Source organism: Biomphalaria glabrata, chromosome 5 (genome assembly GCF_947242115.1).
Source record: "Biomphalaria glabrata chromosome 5, xgBioGlab47.1, whole genome shotgun sequence".
Taxonomy (NCBI): domain Eukaryota; kingdom Metazoa; phylum Mollusca; class Gastropoda; family Planorbidae; genus Biomphalaria; species Biomphalaria glabrata.
Window position 1 is genome coordinate 41,255,311 of NC_074715.1, and position 27,991 is coordinate 41,283,301.

The following is a 27,991-nucleotide window of genomic DNA, read 5'->3' on the forward strand; positions in this document are numbered from 1 at the left end:
ATTTATTACTAAATATATATTTCGCGTTTTTTCCGATCCTGTAATCGAATATTTTCTCCTGGAAAACTCTTGGAAATCTCCTGAAATCCTAATCTCCGAATGTGGAGGAACCCGTGAAAATGAATTCTGCACTTCTTTTAAACATTTATACACATATTAATATCATTAATTAGTAACAAGATGTTAACCAGCCAGTTCAAAAAAAAAAAGAGGTCCCCCCCCCCCCGGATAAGCGCTGCTAACATCAACTGAAGCGTCATTTCACCTTTACTGGCATAGGGGAAAGTAACTGCCAGCATAAATGACCTCAGAGACTGTTGGAGAGCTGCGAGTCAAACATTTTAGACGGAAAGAAAATGCGGGAAAATATGCTGGTCGCAACTGGGCGTAGTCATGTGAAACATGTAGGCTACTGCACTCATCCTTAATCTCCGAAATCGAAGACATTGGGTTAAGGTTAAAAATAGGCCTATTATTTTAATATTTCAGTTTACAAACAATAACAATAGATAAGATAAAAAGAAAAACAGATTAAATCAGTAACTAAATTATTATTAATGGCTTTTTAAGAGGGGTTTCGCTGAATAGGTTTTCAGTTAAAAAGGTCATTTTGAGCGAACACCCCATAATATTTTTTTTTCAAAGGAATGAATAGCCTTAGCTATTCTAGCTAACTATTTACTCATCGATTTAGAAGCATAATATGCATTTTTTTTTCGGCCGATGTCCATTGGTGCTTTAAAATCGCCTAAAGTTCGGATCTACTCTCGTTTATCCGGAAACGTTTTGATAATGAAATTTCCATACATGTCAACTTTGACCTTCAGCTATGCTTTATTGTATTAGGGAAAACGAAAGTAAATATGTGGGAAATGTAGAAAAATGAAGTCTTCGTAATACCATTTTATTAGTTCTGCAGTTACTTTTGAAATAAATAAGAATTGATAAAAATTACGTGGAAGTGTTCGCTCTATATGCCATTTCGCTGATGGGCCTTTCCTTATAGTATTTATTTAATTGCGCAAAAACAAAGTTTCTTTTGCTGGAAAGTACTTTCATATAGTCTTTTAAATAAAACCAACCATTCATATTAGATCTCAATTTACCAGAATATTGATACCCGGTCAATGCTTGAAACTACACAGATCTTATTGAAAATACCAAGACCTAGATCTAGTATCGAAAGCACTTTTTAGCGTAGAACAGGGGTGGGCAAATTACGGCCCGCGGGCCACATGCGGCCCGCCGAAGTGTTTTATGCGGCCCGCCGACACCTATACAAATTAGGTGTGCCCACAGTATATACATATAAAAATGCAAATATTAAAAATAATATCTATATAAGTTATTGAAACTGTCTCATTATAAAAGTTTTAAGTAAACGAAGATTATGCTTGTTGGCTATACATCAAATCACTCGATTCAAGACACAATCTCTGAGTGTTGGGTAGGCTTGGAACAAGATGGCAAGTGTAACAACTGATGGAGCTCGATCTTTGACTGAGAAAAATATTTTTGTATTAATTAAAAAATATCCCAACCATAAACTCTAAACAGGAAAGTTTGCACAAAGAGGCATAAAATGTTAACAATACACATGAACCAAACATTCATAATAATCAAACTTAGTAGAGCTAGGGGGTGTTAACGACAGGGAGTTCCGATTTATGAACAAAATAATCTAATGTATCTGCTAGCTTAGCACAGGCAAGGCAAATGAGATATAAAATCTCAAGGAAGAAATTGTTATGTTACTTGACTGACATTAACTGTGACTTTGTTACCAATATTTCTAATGAAGAGTGGAAGACAGATTTCATGTTTTCTATCATTACAATTGGTTGTTTACATATGAAATATAAATGCATGTTAAATCTTTTCAAACAAGGCTTTCCCATTTCTACAAGCAAGCAAAAGAAAATAGTTTTTGTCATTTTCTTTTGCTGAAAGATAAAAATATTACTAGTGAAATAATTAAAAGTATAACACTTATTAAGATTCCTTAATTGTGCAATTTATAATAGCAAGTTTTAAGACGTCAAGAACCAGTCTTCAATACCATCAGCTCACCATTTATCCCAGAAGCTGATTCAGCTCCAGAGGACATAACTCCAAGCAAAGAGAAGTTCCAGTCAGTACTACCACGGAGTGGTATGGGTACCAGAAGCTGTATTTCCACACTTAAAAAAAACTTTGCTGCTGTTCACACTATTTGGGTACACATAACATCTGTTCTTCTTCTTCTTCGTTCTCATTTTACATGTTGGAGATTTCAGATCAGTAATTCTATATCTGAGATGAACCACGCAATGTTTTTTGGGATTAGGCAGTTCTCCGAGTAGTCTTTGGAGAGTCTTTTTCGGGTCTCTTGATTTAGTATGCACCATTGAAGAACATGGTCAGCATTCTCTGGTGATGCTCCACAAGGGCAGGTTTCGCTCGTCCCGACATTCAACTTCCGGAACATATATTATTGTCTCATTCAGAGAGCAAACAGTTATTTGTGAAAACTAAACAAGTATAATCACTGGTCAATGTTAACTGACTGTAATTTGACAGCTGTCACATGTTTAGCAACTAGTAAGCTAGTTTCACAGTTCCGGAACATTATGCACGAGTGTAAAAAGTAAAATACTGCACATTAAGTACAACTGTATATTTGTGGGGATATTGTGATATAAAAAGACAACAGCAATTTTAAAAGAATCGTAAAATTTGTTTCAAAAATTGCAAACTCTTGTTGTAATTTTTCAACGTAGAGTGTGAAAAAAAAAAGAAAGAAAGAAACGTGACGTGTAAATAGGAATTTAAAAATATTCTAAACACTTATCTAGCGTATCTTTCTAAGATATATTAATATCTGCGGCCCGCCATTCCCAAACTTTTTTTAATGCGGCCTTCGATACAAAAAGGTTGCCCACCCCTGGCGTAGAATATCCAGATCGAAATAGAGTTTTGAGCACATCCAAGTGTGTTTCGCAGTTTTTGACATGAACTACCAATTAATATGTATAGATACAGGTCTAGCGAAATAAGAAAGCAATAATCGTTGCTAGACAAAGTATTATCTTATCTTATATATTACAGACGTTACTTCAAAAAAGAAGATAATTACGTCCTAGGCATTTCATGTGTCAATCTAGTCATGCATGTTAATCAATGACTTTTACTCTGCTAAGTCGTTGGTTTTCCTGGCTGATTCAGTCAAACCATTCCATTCTCTAATGGCACTAGGGAAGAAGATCTTCGAAGCACTAGTACGAATTTTTTTCTGGCGTATGGAATAACAAATGTGCCTTTATCTTTGTGTCTTTCTGAGTATTTTATTAGGTTTTGTTTTTCTATTTATAAGTTATGATTTAATGTTTTATGTATTATAGCTACTTTACTTTTTATTCTTCTGTTCTGAAGTGTCTTTAAGTTTAGTTACTCTAATCAAATTAGAATATTCGTTTGTTATAAATCTCACTGCTCTATTTTGTATTTGTTCTAGTTTCTTTATGTTTTCTTGAGTTGAGGGATACCAAACAGCGGGTGCATATTCTAATATTTGCCTAACTTAAGTTAAATAGCATTTTAATTTTATGTTTTTGTTTGATTTGTAAAAAATAATTTTATTAATAGACCCTAATGCATCGTTCTGCTTGATTTTGTAATAATTTCATCAATATGGGGGATTCCATGATAACTTTTTATTTATTATTACAACTAGATATTTTTTAGTTTTTAGTCTATTTGACTGGTTTACCATACATAACGTAAGTAGTTTTTATTTGCTTTAGTTTTCATTATTTTATTTATTTTTTTTTACTTTTCATTCGGTTGTTATATTTCCTATTTATATGTGCGCATTGAAATTATCTTACCATTTATTTAATGCCTGTCCTTCTTCCTTCTTCCTTTTTTAAATAGAGGCTTCCTTTTGGCGAAAACCAACAAATTATTTTGTCAAAATCTCAAAATCCTAAAACCTTCTAATGCTACCTATGTATAAAATAAAACCTTCTAATGCTACCTATGTATAAAATAAAGCCTTCTAATGCTCATTCTCATTGGCCTCCTTCAGTCGTAGAACGACTATGGTTCATCTCGCACACTTCCTCTTGTGGCTGCGGAGCCCTATTTCGTAGAGACCCTCCCGTCCACAAATAGTGCAGGTTAAGGTGGCTTTTGCTTCGGTGGTAGAGGAGCTGGCCATTTTTCGCATTGTCCGTTTTTCTTTCAGGGCTGAAACCCATGTTCTTTCGCTATCCATAGCTTTCTTGGTCACTGTCTCTCTCCATCTCGTGCGGTCTAGAGCTATGTCTTCCCAATGGTCAGTATTGATGTTCACTGATTTGAGGTCCCGTTTTATTACATCTATGTAACAGAGGGGAGGTCGACCAGTTTTTTTTTTGAGCCAGTCGCGAGTTGTCCGTAGAGGATGACTTTTGGGATGCGTTTGTCCTCCATCCGGCGAACATGTCCAAGCCAGCGCAAGCGGCGTTGTCTGAGGGCTGTAAAGATGCTGGGAATACCTGTTCGTGCAAGGATCTCAGTATTGCACACTTTTTCTTTACAAGTGATTTTCAAGATCCTACGGAGACATCGCTACCTATGTATAATGCTACCTATGTATAAAACCTTTCATTGCTACTTGTGTAAGAACATACAGTAGGCCCCTACCTGTTCATTCAATTATTCCTTCTTACCCCCCCCCCCTCCCCACAACATTTCAGTACGTTGGGATATCACACGACCGGCATAAGAGGATGATAAGGACGTTGTTTTTTTTTTTAGTCGTTTCTTCCAACCAGCAAAAACATACCCAGATTTCTTGTAACCATTCTTCACTGGCATATTATCCATCTGTCGTACCTTTTTTTTTTCGAGCATCAGTTGTATGTGTGTGTGTTTGTTTTGTTAGCAAATGTGAACGCACCTTGGTTTCTATATTGCCTATTGTTTCGTGTCTATAGTGGAACAACAGACAAAGCTAAGAACGTTATTAGACCCACCAGAGGAGCCAAAAACATACGAGAATGCAAAAACCAGGATTTGTGAATGGATCAAGTCCAGATTGTACGATAGCTGTCACCATTGTAGCACGGGACGGGAAGTCTGGAAGGTTCTCAAACGCCCAAAAAAAAGGAAGGACGAATGGTGGCAGATAGACGGAAAGAATCAGGCAATTTTGGTACGCTTTCGCACGGGACACTGTCCTATAGGAGCCTACTTCGCTAGGGTCCGAGAGAACCACGATCCCAGATATCGACTCTGTCACACGGAAGACGAGACAGTAGACCACATCCTCAACAACTGCAAGATGCTCAGAAACACACTTGAAGATACGACTAGTCTTGGAACAGAAATAACTGGTGCATGCGGGGGTCTAGCCCTGTACTTAGACAGGCAAACCCCACAGAACACTACCTGAGATGAACTCCATTTGGTAGCAAGGCCAGAAACTCTGCTGTTAGACGTAGTGCCTTTAAGCTCCCATACAGGTCAAGTGACTCTGCAGACAAACTATCCTGCAGCTCTTGGAGCTGCGGACACTCCTGCAAGATATGCGCCACTGTTTCCACCGACTCTCCACTGTGTTGGCAACGGGTATCAAAATTTGACCGGAACCGGGCACAATAAACATCAACAGGGCAGTGCCCCGTTCTACACTGCGCAATAATGGATTGTTCCGAAGTTTTAAGCTTCCACCATGGATCGTCGCGGTCCGGGCGACGCAAATGCTGCCAACTCCATGGGCTTTGTTGGCGCCATCCCAGGATTTCAACCACTTTCATGTACCCACTCTCGGATTAATGTCGTAGCTTGGTTAAACGTACTTGGGGCCTCGAAAGTGGGCACGACCAGCGCTCCTTCTCGTGCTTGAGCATCATTACCCCCCTACGCCGCAGTGCGAGGGCACCCACTGCATAAAGATGACAGCTCCAATAAATAGGCGGATGTTATTTGCGGCGCCACGAAAGTGGTGCTATACTAAAACTAATTGGGAAGGATATGAGACAGCTGTCGACAATGCCCTTGAAAAAAATTCATGTACAGTCTAGCTCTGTCGACCTTGTATACCTTCAAATAACAGCAGCTATCCTGGGAATGGCTTAAAAGGTTATTCCTCGAACTTACCCTTGTAAATGGTGGATCAACAGTCCTGTCTGTCGGATAAAATTCTTTCCGATGGTTCACGGAATAAGGACACATTTGGCACCGATTCCCTACTGGACTTTCTTCAAAGTGAAACAGTTAGTTTACCTTCCCGTAAAAACTAAATTGATTTCAAAAAGTTTGTTCATTTTGTTTTTGTTGAAGAGTTCGCTCTCATGTCACGCGCACTTCCTACACAGAAATAGTTTCAGAGAGATGAAACAAAATGAACTGTGCACTATATCCTGTATCAGTTTATGGAGTTACACTTTGTATTTCATAATTATGTTTATTTTAGTCATAATTTTGCTTAATCCGAAATGGGTCCAGTCACAATCTTTTCGGACTATCGGGACTCCACTGTACTTTTCCTCCTATGGTAGGCAAAAAATATTAAAACCCTACCAATAAAGCATTCAATGTTAACAAGCAAATTCTTTAATGTTTTTTTTTCTAAAAAAAATTATCTTTTTTGTGTGTAAAGTCGTGGTTCAAGCTAGAAAGGAGTTGAAGTTACCAATGCAAACCTAATGCACACATTCAGCAGTCTAAGTAAATCTAATGATAATCAACAAAATGCAGACAAGGAGAGAGATCCGAATCAATTTTTTTTGGCAGAGAGAAAGAGATAGAATTTTATTTTTTCATGTGTTTATAACGTGAATACTTAGGAAACAATCATTAACGCTTTATACATAATTATATATACCAATGTTTAATATAAATAAACAATTACATCTTAAGTATTGCGCTCAAAATGGTTCGAAATGTATTTAAAATCAAACGTATTCACACTTCAAAAGAATTGAGTATTATGGATAATAAAATGAAGATGACATAAAACTACATATGAGATTGTAACACGAATAAATAAAAGCAATTACAGGCACCCAAATAATGTTCACGTTCAATAACAGCTTACAAAAATGTAGAAACGAATTTGACTAACTTTCTATCAAATTACAGGATGAAACACTTAGTTCTAAACTTTAGGCCTACTTAATCATTCTAGAATAGAACTGGACCATAGACTTATATATACTATATAAGTCTATGAGCTGGACCTATATCTAAATACAATTTATCTAAAAACTATCTTCTGAAGAAAAAAAAACGTAGAGGGAGGGGACGGTAGCCTACTAGTGTGTAAGCAAGTTCTACTGTATTTATCCTGACATTCAGTTTAGGAATTTTAAATGCATTCAGTGAGTGAAATCTAACATTACAAAAAAATCACGTGAAAGACTTAGTTTAGTACCTAAAACGCCACAAGATACATATACATATATATCTATATAAAGAATGTATTTGTTTGCATGTCACATCCGTTGGGCATCACTTCTGTACACTAAAACTGTGACATTGATTTGTGTTTGCTGAGCTATAAGTTGACCAACTTGACGATGGTCCATTCGAAGAACATTCTGACCATTAACAGTTGAAATAAATTGTCGAACCTGTTGTGTTGTGTTTTTTTTTTGCAAAAGAACAAAAAATATATAATTATTATTCTGTGGTTTAATAATTATTAGTCAAGGAGAAAAAAAAACGTCCCATCAGCTTCGTGACTTGCAGAAATTAATATGTAGGTAAAAAAAAAAGTAAGTTTCCTTTCAGATCTTACGATCTATAGGGCAGATGATGTTAAGGCCATCTGTTTCCATGGCCTACGAATAACGAGGATGTCATGTGGCCAGCACAACGACCGATCGCCTTCACTTTTCCCAAACTAATGTCAGGTACCCATTAAAGCTGGGTGGACTAAGAGGCGCCCTAAAGATATAGGAAATATAGTTTATCATAATAATAGTAATAATAATAGTAATAAGTATTGTCTTCGATTCTGAAGATTAAGGATAAGTGAATTATCACTTAAAAATACTCAATGTAGGCTGGAGACGATACAAGCGCATATGACCAAAAGAAAGCTTAAATCAAAATATAGCGACAATATAGTTCTATGTATATAGGAAATTAAGTCATTTTAGTAGTAGCCTAATTTTATTTATAAAAAATCTTATCATATAAATTTTAGATTTAAAATTTAGATTATCACTTAATATGAATAATATCAATAAGCACCTTCATGCCAGCTACTGCTGCTGGTCCAAGTGGATCGACGGTCTGGACATAGCAAGGAGAAGATCCTCTCAGAACAAAACCAAACCCCATTTCATCACACTGAATCTGAATATGAGATAATATATGATAAGATAATATATAAAAACGTAAATATATGTACAGATATAGACTAAAATGTATCTGCGATACTGAAAAGTGCACTTATTAAAAGCATTTTAAATACAAAGCTTATCAATATTTTCGTATTCTGTTTACCGACTACACCTTAAATGCCTTTTATGAAAATCCTCCAAAATTTAGAAATGCTTTACAGAAATAATTTTTTCTACCAAATTAAATTCCTCCATTTTACCAATGGGGAATACGATTATCTATGAAATAACATTCTATCGTTAGGAAACCCCATTACTAATAAATATCAGTGTTGGTATTTTGATTGAACTATTTACCTTGAAAGTTTTCTTCACATACGGAGATGATGTGTTTTCCAATTCTTTGACAGTTACTGGCCGAACCAGAACTTGAGAGATAAGATTAGAGTTGTAAGGAGAAAAACATTGAAAACCAATTGAGTTTAATCCTAAAGCCATTCTATGTTAATATAAAAAAGACATAATTCATCAACGAAAAAGCGAAGAAAAAAGAAAAACTAAGAAACTCTTTGCACCCGCCACTACTTACTAAACCTATCACACTACAAGTATCTACACCCATAACACTAAACCCAGCAGATGGTCACTACACCCATCCCACCATAACACCACACTTCAACTATCTCTCTACACTACATCCATCACATCATCACTCTACACTACATCCCTCACACCATCACTCTACACTATACTCATCACACCATCATACTAAGCAACATCCATCAGATTCACAACACACCATTACACTACATCCATCACACATCACAACACACTACACTCATCACACCATAGGCCTACTACAATCATAGCACAATTACACTACACTAAACTCATCACACTGCACTACACTCGTCACATTACACTACGCTCATTACGCATGACATCATCACGTTACACTACAATGTACACATCACATTACACTACACTCATTATGCATCTCATTATCACATTACACTACAATGTACACATCACATTACACTACACTCATTACTCATCTCATCATCACATTACACTAAACTCATCACATTATACTACACTACATGCCTCACACTACACTCATCATACTGCACTACACTCGTCAGCTCATCACACTACATTAAATACATCACACTACACTACACTCATCACATTACACTACAATACAAGTTTACAACCATAACACTATCACGAAACACTTCAGAAATCACACTAAAACAATCACACATTTTTTTTCTATATTTAAAAAAAAAATTAACTATTAACTCTTTTTATATTTATTAACAGTTATTATTTAATTTTTAAAAAATAAAGCAGCTAGTAATTAACCATAATTGTTTCGCTACCAGATCAAGCATAGTCTACCAGTCTACCTGATTTTGGCTCTTGGCCTAGAGATGCAAAAGAGTCCCCATCTGCAGCATTGCTCTCAGGGCTACTGCTTAGGCCGGACATAGCTGAATCTATTGATGGGCGTTGGGCAGGACTTATGGTCAAGGAACTGCTCATGTCTACTGTTGCCAAGAAGAAAACAAATCAAAACAAAATTGTGTAAAAGGGTAATAAATTGTAATAGTACATGAGCTTATTTTGTCTGGCCTGCAATGTTATTGTAATGTGGGCCTACTGACATCAGCGATCTTGCTTGTTGGCATATCGAACTAATGAGATGATGAAAGGGGCAAAGGTTAGTTAGTTGACAAAAGAGAGAGAGGATAGTAAATACGTGGTAGATCAGTCTAATGGACCAGTAGAAGAAAACTTTGGCTGTTACATAGAAATCAAATACATTGTTTGTGTATACTAGACTACTATTACACGAAGGATCTCAAATGCTCAGGAAAACTTGCCATAATGCCGATACACTTGAAAGCAACAGTATGAACATATATAACAAAGCAACTGTCGTCTCACTCATAATAAGCAGACCTTTGACCTAGTCTTTAGTTTAAATTTATTATTTATTTTTATACTAGTCATGATTATACATTAAACTAAAACTCTGTGCATTAAAAAAAATAAGTATTCAAATACTATTTCCTAATTAATTGTTCTAGTTAGTCCTGCAAACGTTCATTAAGAGACAGACTTACTCTAGATCTGCAACAAACAAACCATTTCTGGAAATGTCAACCAGTGTCATAATTTTAGCTTATCTCTTCTCCAAGATCCTACATTCCACATGTTACAGCGTTTCTCAAACTGTTGGACGGCACCCTATCCCTTTTTAGAAAATGCTGACAAGAAGACACGATGGAGGCCTTTTTTTTTAAGGACTAAAATCTGTTGTAGTTGCATGGTAGTTATAAATCCGTATTTGAGTATTAATCACGTAAAAACGATATTGCTTACTACCAACGTTAAAAATACAATGAATTGTTACACTAAGTGACGTCGTTTCGTCGTCTAAGTAAGACCTTTCATTCTGTTTTCGCGAGAGAGGCGTCTGCAAGAAAAAAAAATCGATTAAAAAAAGAAGACATTTCCATACGTTTTTACCAATGCGATTCTCGAGTCTACCATCTTTTTTTTTTTTTTTTTTTTGGGGGGGGGGGGGGGGGGTCAGAATTCTCCCAACTTTCTGTTAAAGTCTTTTGCGTGAACAAAAACAGGCCATCTATAAGCCGTTTTGCTTAATTCGAAGATGATCTTTATTCTTAAGACAACCAAAGCAATATTCAATTTACATGCTTCACTGTCTCGAATGTCTCATGCTTACTATCATACAATCCCACTCCTGCTTATTAATTTACTTTATTTAACTGCGTTACTGCGAGCAAGTGTGTTAAAGATTCCAGGAGAATGCATTTCTGATGCTCAGGCTGTCACTCCTTAATTTAAGATGGTTAAAGGGGCGCCAGTGTAACTTTTATTTTAGCACTAGTAAAAGTTTGAGAAACACTATGAGTGTTACAGTTCAGTATCATGCATTGTTGCTGGTTGACTAGAACAATAGGCCTATGTCGGAAGACATACCTGCAATGTGTCTATCATACAACAGTGTGTGTTTTTTTTTTATCAACTTAACATTAGGAACGACGTGCCAGAGTGTTCTAATCCTAGTCTAAAAGATATAGAGAATTTTTATATACAAATTTTAAACTTGTTTAAAAATATTAGATCTAAATGCTGAGAAACTGCAAGTTCAAATTAAATATCTGTTCTAATGCCTGTTGATACGTAACGTTATGTTGAAGACTCTTTATTTCCCTTAGCCTAATTAGAACATATGTTTAATATAGTTCGTTAACTAAATTTATGATTAAGTTTTTTGAAGTCTGAGTATTTTTTAATGTTGTGTATAGTCTGTGTTCACCTACTTATACTATTACTTATAATTGAGACTTTATTTACAATCAGGACCGGCCATAGGTGATTGGAGGCCCTAGGCGAAGTGAATAGGGAGGCCCTGGGTGAAGTGAATATTGAGGCCCTGAGCGAAGTGAATAGGGTGGCCCCTAGTGAAATAGAAAAACAAAAAATTAAGACCGAAAAATACGTATGGAATTATAAACCGTCCTGTAGCCTATCTATATCTAAATCAATAAATAAGTAAAAAATTTATAAGGCGCATAACACTAATGTGCTTCATGGACGATTCATGATCACCTACACAAAAAAAAAAAGACACAATGGTCTTCTAACATATGTAATCTAACAAGTAGATCTAAACTTAGTAGATATTCGAGAATAAACCTTGAATAATAGTACCGATTTAGAGCTTGGCTGGTAGACATAGAGTTCTGCTAGGTTTGAGATTTGATCCATGCTTCGCAATTTTTTCTCTAAAAAAAAGTTATTTCTTAGTCCTGCCCGTGGCCCCTACCGATCGGAGGCCCTACGCGGATGCCTAGTTTGCCTATACCTAAGACCGGCCCTGCTACAATGCCCACAAACAATATTTATAATATCTGCTATTTTTCCAGCTCGGAGAAAACAAATAGTTGTAATTAATATTGTTTATCTAACAATGGTTTTAAAGCTCGTCCTGTTTGTACCAAGGAGATCAATTGAAGTCTAAATAAAAATGGCGTCAGGAACTCGTTTCCAAAACACAAATGTTGAATGAGATAAGCGTGCGCTTAGAGAAAAAGGAGAAAGACAAGAATAGTTTTCTTTATATTATTTTATTGTAGACTACATCATTGCTAAATGTACATTATCACAAACGTATTTTAGCTTCGGAATGAAACAAAAAAAAAAGTCGACCTCTTTTGCAGTTAAACAACCAAATGTCTGGTTTAGATTTTGTGTGTATACAAAGGTCAACAGTTGGGGAAATGAGGCACTGGATAGATCCAGATGGAGAACAAGCCACGAGGAAGGGTCGTACACGTCTTAAGTAGAAAGAATGGTGAAAGTGCTAGTGATTACAGATACCCAACCTGTGACCTCAGTTCTGTAACAAATTGGCCTCTTTAGTTGAGAACGAAGAAGAAGGCCTCTTTCATCACTAGAAGTTGGGAAAAGATTGTCTCTCGAGACGTAAAATGTCACAGAGAGAGAGAGAGAGAGAGAGAAGAGAGAGAGAAGAGAGAGAGAGAAAGCGAACACCCTAAATTTGCCAACATTTTGACTGACATAAAATTGTTTTTTTTTACCATTAAAAAAAGAGGAAATGACGCAATATGTTTCCTGCACTAAGGTTACCTGGAAGAGATTCCAAATCTGGATTAGAATTTCTCTCTTCTACATCCTCCACTCCTGAACTGCTAGTTGTGGTAGTGGAGTTCTTGTGATCAGACGCCATGTCCAGGACATCATGCAGTAGACATGGTCTGTTGAAGTCCAAGCTAAACTCGTAGATAAGTCGGTCATCACTAAAGTGGTAGTCGTCGGTCACTGGGAATATTCAATAATATAACAATAGTATTGACACGTCATCTCAAGCGTGCTGAAACTTTACTAGCTCTGCAAGATTAGAGTTTGGTGGACTCATGAGCGTCCAAAAATTTCCCGAAGTTGAACATCTAAATCTATATCTTTGATTGAAAAGACGAGCGCTTTACCAGTTGGCCACCTCTGACCTTTGCTAATTTAAGCCTATTCTTTAACGCCCGTTTAATTTGTGTCTAATCACCAAGTTATCCTAATTTCGTAGCTGCTTCCTGTTAATAAATGGAGACATTATTTGAACTATGAGAATAGTGTTGTAATTATATTCTAAAAACTGTAGATCTCGAGTTTTCTTTTGAGTCATGAACAACCCACTTAAATGTTATAATCTTGATAGATAGATCGATCGATAGATAGATAGAAAGACAGACAGACAGATAGATAGATAGATAGATAGATAGATAGATAGATAGATAGATAGATAGATAGATAGATAGATAGATAGTGATGGTTATGGTTGCATGTAAACAACGGTTGAAGTTGTCTCTCTTAGATAGATAAACACTATTAGATTTCGCTTTCCAAAACTAGATCAAAAGTAAATCCACTGACCATGCTTGATGATGTTCCTTTCAAGAAGGTCTCTGAAATCTGCGACCACTGGTCCTCTGTCTCCATTCCCATTGGTGGCTACAATAAAGTCCACGGCGTCATTGCCATAAAAGGCTTCCGAATAGAGCACACCTTTGTGATAGAAGTCTCGTAATACTTCTGACTCGCTCTTCATTCTGTACAACGTACAATGTACTTTCAGTTTGTAGTGGATATTTATAGGCAAGTATAAATTTATGTTTTAAATTTTGTTATAAGAAATATTATTATTATATGCAACGTCGGGCTAACAACCTTAAACTGTTTAGTCTTATAACAGACGTTTCTTCAAAACAAGAAGACGCATTACAATTAGAAGTTCTTATCTTATCGAATAGATAGTGCTATTAGAGCATGGAATGAGATTACCTGTACCAGCCAGGAAAACCAGTGACTTGGCAGAATTTAAAGTCATTGGTTAACATGCATGACTAAATGCATGACGCGTAGGACGTAATCATCTTCTTTTTTGAAGTAACGTCTGTATTATATAAAATAAGGTAACATAAGTTACTTCGAAAAATAATATAATCATAGTGTTCTACCCTCCTTATAATGATTTAAACCACTTTAATAAAAAGCACAGAAGAAAAAAAAGTTGTTTTATTGTTTCTTAAGTACACTATAATGTTGCGTGGACTGTTTCTGTTTAACTAGGGGAGAAGTTGATCGATGTTCAGGACAAAGCCGGAAGTAGCCCTAAGTATTTCAGATATGGAGCCCTTAATGAGTCTTGCTATTATAAGCCTATATCATTGCAAAATAAGATTTTCGGATACCTGGATATGTAATTATGAAGTAGTGAGATAATGTAACTTATCATTATTATTTATTACAAACTTTCCCCCTAAGAAAAAGGAGGCCATAAGCTTTATTTATTCGTAAATCCTGCACTGGTTCAGGACGACAAAGTTGCTATGACTGTACAATCAGAAGCCATCTTCATAACTATATGGATGTATATGTCTTCAATAAATGACTAACAACCTATGTATAACTTAAAGACATGAAACATTAATTGCAGTACAAGACCATTCGACATGGACGAAATGGCTTTATGGGAGTTTGAGCAAATGGCGGGTGGGCTGGCACCATGTGGGCTGGTGGGTCTACCGTCGAAAGGGTCACTTGGAATCGAAGTATGGCAAGTAATGCAGTAAAATATTACTCTATTCTCCATTACCCCCATGACAGGCCCAGATATTACCATTTATAAAAAAATCTTTTACAGGCTTTAGAGATTGGAGAGTAATACTAGCCTAATAAGGGAGCTGCCTACATATGATTACCTTGCTTGTGGTCGAGCAACTGTCCTTTATACATAGAATCTATCTACTAACTAAGTGATCAATTAACAACTGAAGGCCTCGTAAAGTCTTATAGAATTAACGTTAGCGTGAACATAATCGAATCACCATAAAAAATAGTTCAAATTTATCAATCGTCTATACCAAGTGGTCTCGCGTTAACCCACGCATGCACGATTTCAGTTCTCGATATAAACTTTACATATTATGAGGACAGGTAACAATGGGTCATTAAAATTTGGCCAGTATTTTGTGGGCCGGATAGTAGGGCAATGCCAGGGTCGATTTCGACAGTCCGCCCCTGCCTCTCTTTAAAATCTAATAACCAATGTGTAGACTTTAACATTACTTGCGGTAATAGATGACCCCTCTGTATAAACTAACTAAGTCTTTGTTGAGTTTATACGTGTCGTCGTCAAAAGTAAATCTGTAGAAAAGATTCTGGTCTTTAAATTCGTGATCATCTACAACTGAAACAGAAAGGGAAAATAAACTTTTAGTGAGAAAATAGCCAATGCAAGGAAAGCTAGAGAATCTATCTTTTATGAGACTTCCCTTAGCACATTAGTAGTATGTAAAAACCATGGTAAAAACATACTTTAAACTAAATATAGCTATTTACATGGGAGACAAAAGTGCACAAATTGTTGAAGTCGCGGTGTACCATGCCCATGGGATGTACTTTAAAAAACAACAACAACATGAACAATGTATAATATCTCCACAATGTTGGTCGTGTTGTACTGTCTGAACGTCTTGCATAGTCGAGGAACCATACATTGTGTGTGTTTCGTCCGTGTTATTGTAGTTAAAATAAAAACTCAAAAATTATAACACGTTATTATTTTGTTGGCAATAATAATCGTTCAATTTAGCGTCCTTGACATTGTTTGGTTTAGTTTTAAATTCCGAAATCTCTCCCAATCTTTCTATGTCCTTTTCTTTCGTTTTCCTATTACTTTAACAACATTTAATCTGGGTTTTTTTTTTCTACAGTTATTGTTTGAATGTAAACATTGTCTTCAAATTAGAACAAAGAGGAGATTACTGTGTTTCAAATTTATCGTGAAAAATCCTCAATAGTGATTAGAGTCTTTATTTTTTTAAGTTGATTGAGATCCTTCGTAAGAGATTTGAGCCAGCTCGCACAATTTAAAGAGGTTCCTTCACTTTTACCATGAGCATAAAGTTCATAATAGGCCTACTTGTAGTTCACTGGACACCTAAAAAACGTTTTGTTTCATAGGACTGAAAATGCTATAAGAACTTAGTCCTTTATTATACCTATAATGCTTACTTGCTTCACCATTATTACATTGGGTTTGGCATCTAAGAGGCTCTCGGTTACATATCTAATCTTTGTAAATCATCACCAAAACCAGCACGGCCCAACATAGTCTGACCTCCAGCAAAATTAAACGAATGTATCTTATGTAATGATAATAAAAATAACAATATACCGGTATAGTCTCACGTGAGAGTGGTACAGGCTTGGACTGGGCCGCCGGGACACCGGGAAATTCCCGGTGGGCCGGCGGCTGCCAACTGCCAAAAGAAAGTTATTATATTTTTAATTTTAACTGAAATTACCGTTGATTATATGATAGCTTCAAATAATAGTTTGTATTGAAAATAACCAATCTGAAACAGCAAAATCATTACTTTACGTTACGAGATTTTAACCCGACAGCGTCGCAGCGACAATATTTTACTTGTATAACTTATTCGTTCAGATTTATTCTGTTTCCGTTTCAAACATATTTATGAAAGAATATCAGAACATGAAGGAAGTGCACTCTATGCAGCCTGCATGGAATCCTATGTTTTAAAATCAATGCCAAAGATATCGGTACGTGACGTTTTGGCGACGCCGTTTTGGCGACGGGACGTTTTGGCGCGAGATATCATTTGACGATAATTTAATAAGCACGTAGCTTTTTTTAATGAACCCTTGAATTCCAGCGACTTAGGCAAATAACCATGGTGTCTATGTAGACATCTATACTTAACTTAAAGTATTTTGAGAAACATGGTACATGTATTATATTTTTACTTATTATTAGCAAGTGTTTAGTATGTATAGCTGGAGATACCATACAGTCATTAAATAAACCAATGTTAATGTAAACAAATAATTGCATCAATTTTTAGTCTATCATCGGTTCATTTTGTTTTTAATTTTAAAGTAATATCTTAAAATTTTTTTTAAAAATAAAAATGTGCCTCTTAATAAACACACATACACAAGCCAAAATGTTTATTAAAGAAAATGATGTAAAAAACAAACACACATTTACATTTCCTTCGTGAAAAATATGTCTTAACACTAACACTCATGCAAAACATAGATATGAATAATTCTTTTAAAAGAAATAATACAATAAACGTACATAATGTATTTCGCGCCAAAACGGCTCGCGCCAAAACGTCCTGCTTCGCAAAGATATTGCCAGCATTTCTACACACCGACATGCTGAAGAGGTTCAAAAGAATCGTTTCATTTGAGAAAGAATCAAAGAAACTTTAAAAGTTATCGGTAAGCGTGGACTTAGCTACAGAGGGGCAGAAGAGTCAGGGTTCACTTTGCTTGATGACAGTGTAGATTACGGGAATTTTTTAGAAATTCTTTTGCTTGTTAGCCAATTGGATCCATTGTTGGAAGCGCCTATAGAAGATGTGGTTCGAAAAAGCCAATCCCGTCATGATTCAGTTGGCAACCGCAAAGGTCGTGGGGACTTGGTCACATTTCTGTCCAAAACGACTGTTAATAAAGTAATTGATGCTATACCAACACCTTTAACAAACATGATGGTGGAAGAGATTAGAGGAGCCGCTATGTTTAGCGTTATGCCCATGTCTTAAATTTAGTAATGGGTGACGTCACTAAAAAAGAGGTTGAAGTTGTTACTTTATTTGGGGTTTCAAACACATGTGCAGTCTTTCTTCGTAATTCATACTTTGGGTTTAATGTTTGGCGTGAATTTAGCAAATTGAAATACATATCTGTAATTGGTGAAACCCGTTGGTGAGCAAAGGACAGAGCTCTTACTAAAATATTTGGAAACTTCTTCATCAAACATTCCAATCATCGCAATCAAGAAACACAATTTATCGATTTTTTGTACATTGACATGCTACAAACATTTTATGATATTTCTACATCAAACAAATTCAATAATGATGTCCAATACAGAGCAAAAGCTCTGTTAGATTCATTGACAAGTTTTGAATTTATTCTAACGGCACAATTATTTCTGAAAATATTTGAACACACAACGCCATTATCTGAATATTTGCAAACAACTGGAATGGATATATTACGAGCCTATAAGATGTTCAAGACAGTATCAATGAATTAAGCAAAGTAGATAGAAATTTTGATTCTATTTTTCAAGCAGCTACAAATTTCTCAACATTAGCAAACTGTGAACTAGAAAAAAGAAAGCTCGACGGATTAAGTAATTAATAGTTTAAAACAGAGATTCTCTGAGCATGGTAGTCTTTACGCTGATTTATCTTGTTTAGATCCAAGAAATTTTGCAGAAATTCTGAAAAGAATGCCCAGTGATGCACTGCAGCACCTGAGTGGGTTGCTCAAAAAATTTGATGATACTGTTACGTATTTCTGAATCTTCTGGCTAAATGTACTAGTAGGCACACAAATAAAAACACTGCAAAGAACTTGACGACTAAACTTTCAGTTTCATATAACTTTAATGACTATTAACTCTAACAATTCGTCACTGTAACATGTAGCGTAGAAGACGGTACAATAACTGTCAGTTTACAGTTAGCTATACTTCGTTGCAATTCATCTCTTCACTTCGTTGCAATTCATCTCTACTCAACTTGCATCGAGCCGTATTCCACAGAACAGACCAACGACACACTTCCCAGTGTCGCTCCAGGTCTCCCAAAGCTGAACCAAGTCGTACTCAAGTCTACCGAATCAGAGCCGCACACGTCTTACATCGACTGTATCGACTGTAACGGCTCAAGTCCACTGTAGTTCACCGTATAGACTTTAACGACAGTAGTCCATTCCAGTTAACTCTACCCTAGTTAACTTGCATCGAGTCGTACACATCTCTCTTCTACTGTCTCGCACAGTAGACAACAGTACCGACGACTCACTCACGACTCCATACGACTGACTTTCACATTAACTCTCTGGCTTATATAGAGTCCCTAATCGCTTGTCCAAAGTTGCACAAACACGGCTAGTATCCTCTGGAATAACACGTGAGGAAACGTCACATCCTGTCTTTGTTTATACATGTAGATTCCAGAAAATATTGGCTGCAGTGTCATCTTGCCGGGGTCACAAGTTGTGACCTCTATCTGTCACTGGGCATTGCTAGTACCTTTTGAAATAACATGTAAGGACACGTCACATCCTGTCTCTGCTTATACAGGGAACACCCGCTGCTGTGTTATCTCGTCGGGGTCACACGTTAACCTCTTCCTGTCACTGGTCATTTGTAACAATACTGTAACAAAAGATCAGCTTCAAACTGAATTATTGGATTTTGCAAGGAAATGGGAAAATTTTCAAACAACTCTTGAAGATGAATATAATTTGATCTTTGAAATGGAAGTATCAGACTCTGTCTCAGACAACATTCAACAGTCCGAATCAGAAGAATTACCAGGCAACAACCACAGAAATAAATGCAAATCTTTCAAAAAAATGTATTGTTTGTTGTTATTTTGATCTCCAGAAGTTTAATTTGCATAGTCTTGCTTATTCAAATTTGTATCTGGCTTACAAATTAGTTTTGACATTATCCTCATCACAAGTTGCTTGTGAGAGGTCGTTTTCAAAATTGAAATACATTTTGAACAGATTAAGAAATTTGCTGAGCCAGTCAACTTTACACTCATTCATGCTGATGTCTTGTGAGAAGGACCTTCTTCCAAGAATCAATAAAAATGAAATCATTGATGTTTTAGCATCGACTAGTGAAACGATGAAAAAGCTGTTATACTGGTTAGTAGTGAATTGACATTAGTGTTTCTTATGTTTAGGTTGTTAAAACTAGAAGTTATTTAACTGTTTAATGTTGTTTTGCATAATTACGAATTTGAACATGTAATAAATAAAAACATTCTTACAACTTAAAACTTTAAAATTTCACTATTATTATTATTATTATTATTATATATGAAATAGTTATAGAAACTAAAGAAAAATATATAAAAATTAAATTAAATTAAAAATAAGTAGTAATATTATATTATTGAAAAAATGTATATGAAACTAATGATGAAGTGGGCCGCCGCCATTACCAAATTTCCCGGGCCGGTTTTTTAAGCCAGTCCGACCCTGGAGTGGTATATTAATTTACTCACCATGGTGAATCATTCCATTTTGCAACAAAATCTGCATAGCTCTGACAGCTTCCACGCGAGACTGAACGTGGTACATTTTCAGTAGCCAATCAATAGCATCACGCGCCACAAAACAGTTTTTAAACTTTCGAAGGTGGTATCTTCTGTCACGGATAAGACCCTGCTGCTGCATCTGTAGTCTAGGGAGAAAATAAATATAGTTATAATTTACTTAGAGCTAGGAGGCGCGGTGGCTGAATAGTAAAGCGCTTGGCTTCCGAACCGGGGTCCCGGGTTCGATTCGTGATGAAGACTAGGATTTTTAAATTTGGGATCTTTAGGGCACCTCTGAGTCCAGCTCTAATATAAAATAATGAGAATCATAATGACATAAGTTGGGGAATAAAAGAATAGTAAAGGCATGTGCTGGCCACATGACACCCTCGTTAACTTTGGGCCACCGAAACACGACCTTTACATCATCTGCCCTATAGATTGCAAGATATGAATGTGGAACTTTACCTTTAATTGAGCTAACACATAGACACCAGAGGCAAGGTGGACATTTCAGATTCCTAACATTGATGATGGGTTGGCATGGTGGCAGAGTGATTAAAGCGCTGGGTTCGAAACTCAGTGAAGGCTGGGATTTTGAATATAGGGATTTTTAGGTCGTCCCTGAGTCCACCCAACTCTAATGGGTACCCGGGGGCCCCGGGTTCGAATCCTGGTGAAGACTGGGATTTTCAACTTCGGAATCCTTAGGCGCCTCTGAGTCCTTCCAGCTCCAATGGGTACCTGATATTAGTTGGGGAAAGTAAAGGCGGTTGGTCGTTGTGCTGGCCACATGTAACTCTGCTCGTTAACCGTTGGCCACAGAAACAGATGACCTTAACATCATCTACGCCATAGATCGCAAGGTCTGAAAGGGAAACTTTACTTTTACTTTTTTAACATTGATGATGACTTTGTGGGTGCGTGGTCGAGAGGCTAAGTACGACATTGTGGATGCGTGGTCGAGAGGCTAAGTACGACATTGTGGATGCGTGGTCGAGAGGCTAAGTACGACATTGTGGGTGCGTGGTCGAGAGGCTAAGTACGACATTGTGGGTGCGTGGTCGAGAGGCTAAGTACGACATTGTGGATGCGTGGTCGAGAGGCTAAGTACGACATTGTGGAGGCGTGGTCGAGAGGCTAAGTACGACATTGTGGAGGCGTGGTCGAGAGGCTAAGTACGACATTGTGGAGGCGTGGTCGAGAGGCTAAGTACGACATTGTGGGTGCGTGGTCGAGAGGCTAAGTACGACATTGTGGATGCGTGGTCGAGAGGCTAAGTACGACATTGTGGAGGCGTGGTCGAGAGGCTAAGTACGACATTGTGGAGGCGTGGTCGAGAGGCTAAGTACGACATTGTGGATGCGTGGTCGAGAGGCTAAGTACGACATTGTGGATGCGTGGTCGAGAGGCTAAGTACGACATTGTGGATGCGTGGTCGAGAGGCTAAGTACGACATTGTGGGTGCGTGGTCGAGAGGCTAAGTACGACATTGTGGGTGCGTGGTCGAGAGGCTAAGTACGACATTGTGGATGCGTGGTCGAGAGGCTAAGTACGACATTGTGGAGGCGTGGTCGAGAGGCTAAGTACGACATTGTGGATGCGTGGTCGAGAAGCTAAGTACGACATTGTGGAGGCGTGGTCGAGAAGCTAAGTACGACATTGTGGAGGCGTGGTCGAGAGGCTAAGTACGACATTGTGGATGCGTGGTCGAGAGGCTAAGTACGACATTGTGGAGGCGTGGTCGAGAAGCTAAGTACGACATTGTGGAGGCGTGGTCGAGAAGCTAAGTACGACATTGTGGAGGCGTGGTCGAGAGGCTAAGTACGACATTGTGGAGGCGTGGTCGAGAAGCTAAGTACGACATTGTGGAGGCGTGGTCGAGAGGCTAAGTACGACATTGTGGATGCGTGGTCGAGAAGCTAAGTACGACATTGTGGATGCGTGGTCGAGAGGCTAAGTACGACATTGTGGAGGCGTGGTCGAGAGGCTAAGTACGACATTGTGGAGGCGTGGTCGAGAGGCTAAGTACGACATTGTGGGTGCGTGGTCGAGAGGCTAAGTACGACATTGTGGATGCGTGGTCGAGAGGCTAAGTACGACATTGTGGAGGCGTGGTCGAGAGGCTAAGTACGACATTGTGGATGCGTGGTCGAGAGGCTAAGTACGACATTGTGGATGCGTGGTCGAGAGGCTAAGTACGACATTGTGGATGCGTGGTCGAGAGGCTAAGTACGACATTGTGGAGGCGTGGTCGAGAGGCTAAGTACGCTCGAGCTAGGCTGGGCTACCTATGAAGTGGGCACAAGGTTCGACACCCGACTAGAGCAGAGTTGTGTTCTCCCAGATACCCCCCACTGGTCCACAAATGAGATTGGACCATAGCGCTCTGAGCATGCAATAAGCATGAAAGTAGCGCTATATAAAAGCTATATATTATATTATTATTATGAGCAAAACAGTGCGCTGACATCAGCGGGGTAGAGCTGTGTAATGATATTGTTTTCTATAAATGTTCCTTCAGATTACATCCAAACGTCCCGCTGGGTAGGCAGGGTTCGAATCCCCGGGTCCTTCGAGACAATCGAACGACAATTCAGAGTGCCTACTGCACGACGAGAGAGAGAAGGGAGAAGGCAAGTAATTTTGTTTTGTTTGTTTTTGCTTTGGTTCAATGCATTTTTTAAATTGTTTTTTTTTATAGATTTTAGTATGCCATTTTCTTTATTAGTATTGTTGAATAGTTGCTAAAATCACGCAATTAAATCTATTTAACAACTTTCTTTGCATTGATGTCCATCCGAGTTGCATTAGTTTCCAATATTTGAAAAGTTCCTTCTGAAATTAAGACTTTAACTCACTAGATTAAATAGACGTAATCATCTTCTTTTTTTGAAGCAACATCTGCATTATATAAGATAAGATAAGAGAGCAGGGATTGAATTATCGTAATGACAGATATAAAAGCGTAAACTACAAGACCAGTCAGCCTACGGCGTATACAATCCCTGACTACACTGAATAGGAATGAAGAAGACTATAATATTAATAAAATATTAATATCACTATCAATGAATTTACCTTTAGTAGGCAACATAAACTATAGCTTAGGGCCTTTACTTGTTCGCAGATCTCCTCCTCCCCCCCCCCCCCCAAAAAAAAAATAAATGGTTCTATTGATATTTTCAATCATTTTAATGAAAGAACAAAGAAAAAAAAAGCCCAATATTTGGTTACTAGGGGCCTCGTGTCTCAAATAGCTAAGTGCCTTATCAAGTCTAAATTCGGTACTAAGAACTATTCATCTTATTAATAATATTTGGATGTAGAACAATGTGTTGAAATTGAAACTGTGTCAGTGGGCCAGATATTTATCACTGCTATATCGTTACACTTAGTGTCACTGTCAAGGCTCTCTGTTTCCCTTTCAATCTATCTCGCTCTTTCTCTAATAGTATATCTACGATTAACCTCATTATTTTTTAGTTCTTGTAAGATCAAACCTGATAACTCTGAGACGTGCTACATAGGTGTAAGTGTAATATGTTAAAATAGGTGTATGTGTAATAGGTGTACGTATAATAGGTGTAAAATAGATGTACGTACAATAGGTGTAAGATAGATGTACGTGTAATAGGTGTAAAATAGATGTATGTGTAATAGGTGTAAGATAGATGTATGTGTAATAGGTGTAAGATAGATGTATGTGTAATAGGTGTAAGATAGATGTATGTGTAATAGGTGTAAGATAGATGTATGTGTAATAGGTGTAAGATAGATGTATGTGTAATAGGTGTAAAATAGATGTATGTGTAATAGGTGTAAGATAGATGTACGTGTAATAGGTGTAAAATAGATGTATGTGTAATAGGTGTAAGATAGATGTATGTGTAATAGGTGTAAGATAGATGTATGTGTAATAGGTGTAAAATAGATGTATGTGTAATAGGTGTAAGATAGATGTACGTGTAATAGGTGTAAAATAGATGTATGTGTAATAGGTGTAAGATAGATGTACGTACAATAGGTGTAAAATAGATGTACGTACAATAGGTGTAAGATAGATGTATGTGTAATAGGTGTAAGATAGATGTACGTGTAATAGGTGTAAAATAGATGTACGTACAATAGGTGTAAGATAGATGTATGTGTAATAGGTGTAAGATAGATGTACGTACAATAGGTGTAAGATAGATGTATGTGTAATAGGTGTAAAATAGATGTATGTGTAATAGGTGTAAGATAGATGTACGTGTAATAGGTGTAAAATAGATGTACGTACAATAGGTGTAAGATAGATGTATGTGTAATAGGTGTAAGATAGATGTACGTACAATAGGTGTAAGATAGATGTATGTGTAATAGGTGTAAGATAGATGTATGTGTAATAGGTGTAAGATAGATGTATGTGTAATAGGTGTAAGATAGATGTATGTGTAATAGGTGTAAAATAGATGTAAGTGTAATAGGTGTAAAATAGATGTATGTGTAATAGGTGTAAGATAGATGTATGTGTAATAGGTGTAAGATAGATGTATGTGTAATAGGTGTACGTGTAATAGGTGTAATAAGATAGATGTACGTACAATAGGTGTAAGATAGATGTATGTGTAATAGGTGTAAGATAGATGTACGTACAATAGGTGTAAGATAGATGTATGTGTAATAGGTGTAAAATAGATGTATGTGTAATAGGTGTAAGATAGATGTACGTGTAATAGGTGTAAAATAGATGTACGTACAATAGGTGTAAGATAGATGTATGTGTAATAGGTGTAAGATAGATGTACGTACAATAGGTGTAAGATAGATGTACGTGTAATAGGTGTAAAATAGATGTATGTGTAATAGGTGTAAAATAGATGTAAGTGTAATAGGTGTAAAATAGATGTATGTGTAATAGGTGTAAGATAGATGTACGTGTAATAGGTGTAAAATAGATGTATGTGTAATAGGTGTAAGATAGATGTACGTACAATAGGTGTAAGATAGATGTACGTACAATAGGTGTAAGATAGATGTACGTACAATAGGTGTAAGATAGATGTACGTACAATAGGTGTAAAATAGATGTACGTGTAATAGGTGTAAAATAGATGTACGTGTAATAGGTGTAAAATAGATGTATGTGTAATAGGTGTAAGATAGATGTACGTACAATAGGTGTAAGATAGATGTACGTACAATAGGTGTAAGATAGATGTACGTACAATAGGTGTAAGATAGATGTACGTACAATAGGTGTAAAATAGATGTACGTGTAATAGGTGTAAGATAGATGTACGTACAATAGGTGTAAGATAGATGTACGTACAATAGGTGTAAGATAGATGTATGTGTAATAGGTGTAAAATAGATGTATGTGTAATAGGTGTAAAATAGATGTATGTGTAATAGGTGTAAGATAGATGTACGTGTAATAGGTGTAAAATAGATGTACGTACAATAGGTGTAAGATAGATGTATGTGTAATAGGTGTAAAATAGATGTATGTGTAATAGGTGTAAGATAGATGTATGTGTAATAGGTGTAAAATAGATGTATGTGTAATAGGTGTAAAATAGATGTATGTGTAATAGGTGTAAGATAGATGTATGTGTAATATGTGTAAAATAGATGTAAAATTCAAATAGGAAATAATAAAAAAATAATAAATAATAAAAAGGCCCAATGTGTGATAGGTGTAAAATTGATGTACGTGCAATAGGCCTACGTGTAATAGGTGCACGTGTAAGATATGAACCAAAATAATGAGAGATGTATGTGTAATAGGTGTAAGATAGATGTATGTGTAATAGGTGTAAGATAGATGTATGTGTAATAGGTGTAAGATAGATGTATGTGTAATAGGTGTAAGATAGATGTATGTGTAATAGGTGTAAAATAGATGTATGTGTAATAGGTGTAAGATAGATGTACGTGTAATAGGTGTAAAATAGATGTATGTGTAATAGGTGTAAGATAGATGTATGTGTAATAGGTGTAAGATAGATGTATGTGTAATAGGTGTAAAATAGATGTATGTGTGATAGGTGTAAGATAGATGTACGTGTAATAGGTGTAAAATAGATGTATGTGTAATAGGTGTAAGATAGATGTACGTACAATAGGTGTAAAATAGATGTACGTACAATAGGTGTAAGATAGATGTATGTGTAATAGGTGTAAAATAAATGTACGTACAATAGGTGTAAGATAGATGTATGTGTAATAGGTGTAAAATAGATGTACGTACAATAGGTGTAAAATAGATGTACGTACAATAGGTGTAAAATAGATGTAAGTGTAATAGGTGTAAGATAGATGTATGTGTAATAGGTGTAAGATAGATGTACGTACAATAGGTGTAAGATAGATGTACGTGTAATAGGTGTAAAATAGATGTACGTACAATAGGTGTAAGATAGATGTATGTGTAATAGGTGTAAGATAGATGTACGTACAATAGGTGTAAGATAGATGTATGTGTAATAGGTGTAAAATAGATGTATGTGTAATAGGTGTAAGATAGATGTACGTGTAATAGGTGTAAAATAGATGTACGTACAATAGGTGTAAGATAGATGTATGTGTAATAGGTGTAAGATAGATGTACGTACAATAGGTGTAAGATAGATGTACGTGTAATAGGTGTAAAATAGATGTATGTGTAATAGGTGTAAAATAGATGTAAGTGTAATAGGTGTAAAATAGATGTATGTGTAATAGGTGTAAAATAGATGTATGTGTAATAGGTGTAAGATAGATGTATGTGTAATATGTGTAAAATAGATGTAAAATTCAAATAGGAAATAATAAAAAAATAATAAATAATAAAAAGGCCCAATGTGTGATAGGTGTAAAATTGATGTACGTGCAATAGGCCTACGTGTAATAGGTGCACGTGTAAGATATGAACCAAAATAATGAGAGATTACCGAATTTTTACGAAAAACAAGAAATAATCTAAACTAACAAATAGATATCACTATCGCTAACATATATATCTATATAATATTTTGATTCAAACAGGAGAACTTTATCAGATAGAATCAACTCACCTAATTTGTTCCCCAATTATGAATATTCCATAAAAATTTGAATGCCAAACATGTTTTCGACGACCCATGAATATGTTAATAAAACGCAACAATAAAAAAACAAACCAAACTCGTTTTTTTTATTATTAACTCGTGCGTTGCCGTTGACAATTTTCTACAATTAAAGAAACGCGCCTCTACACTAGTAAGATAATGTATATGCTAGGATATTAAAACTCTATTAAATGTGTTCCACTAGTCTCAAGCATCAGACTATTTTGATTTCCTAAATCTAAGACTAAGGTAATAACTAAAATCACCAGCTATCAGAGTAATATTTAGACCAAAACACTTCGTTAGCTTCAGCGGTTCCCTCTCAGTGGGACCACAATATACACAATACTAAAACAACTTGAGAAAATACTGAGAAAAAACAAAGATA

General features: G+C 36.4%; 1 protein-coding gene across 2 annotated transcripts; it reads right to left on the bottom strand.

Moving 5' to 3' along the window:
- Positions 1 to 6,897: 6,897 nt before the first annotated feature.
- LOC106050390 (DEP domain-containing mTOR-interacting protein-like) lies at positions 6,898 to 27,859 on the bottom strand. Of its 2 annotated transcripts, none has more exons than XM_013205349.2 (9): positions 27,571 to 27,859; positions 20,498 to 20,676; positions 15,495 to 15,615; positions 13,800 to 13,975; positions 13,002 to 13,193; positions 9,725 to 9,862; positions 8,673 to 8,743; positions 8,224 to 8,328; positions 6,898 to 7,598 (listed from the first exon to the last, which is right to left on the bottom strand). In XM_013205349.2, exons 1-9 carry the CDS (start codon positions 27,636 to 27,638, stop codon positions 7,461 to 7,463), a joined length of 1,188 nt encoding a protein of 395 aa, XP_013060803.2. In that variant the 5' UTR covers positions 27,639 to 27,859; the 3' UTR covers positions 6,898 to 7,460. The 2 variants fall into 2 exon arrangements, with proteins under 2 accessions (XP_013060803.2, XP_013060802.2); XM_013205348.2 differs by having other exon boundaries at positions 9,725 to 9,865; positions 27,571 to 27,858.
- Positions 27,860 to 27,991: the final 132 nt, after the last annotated feature.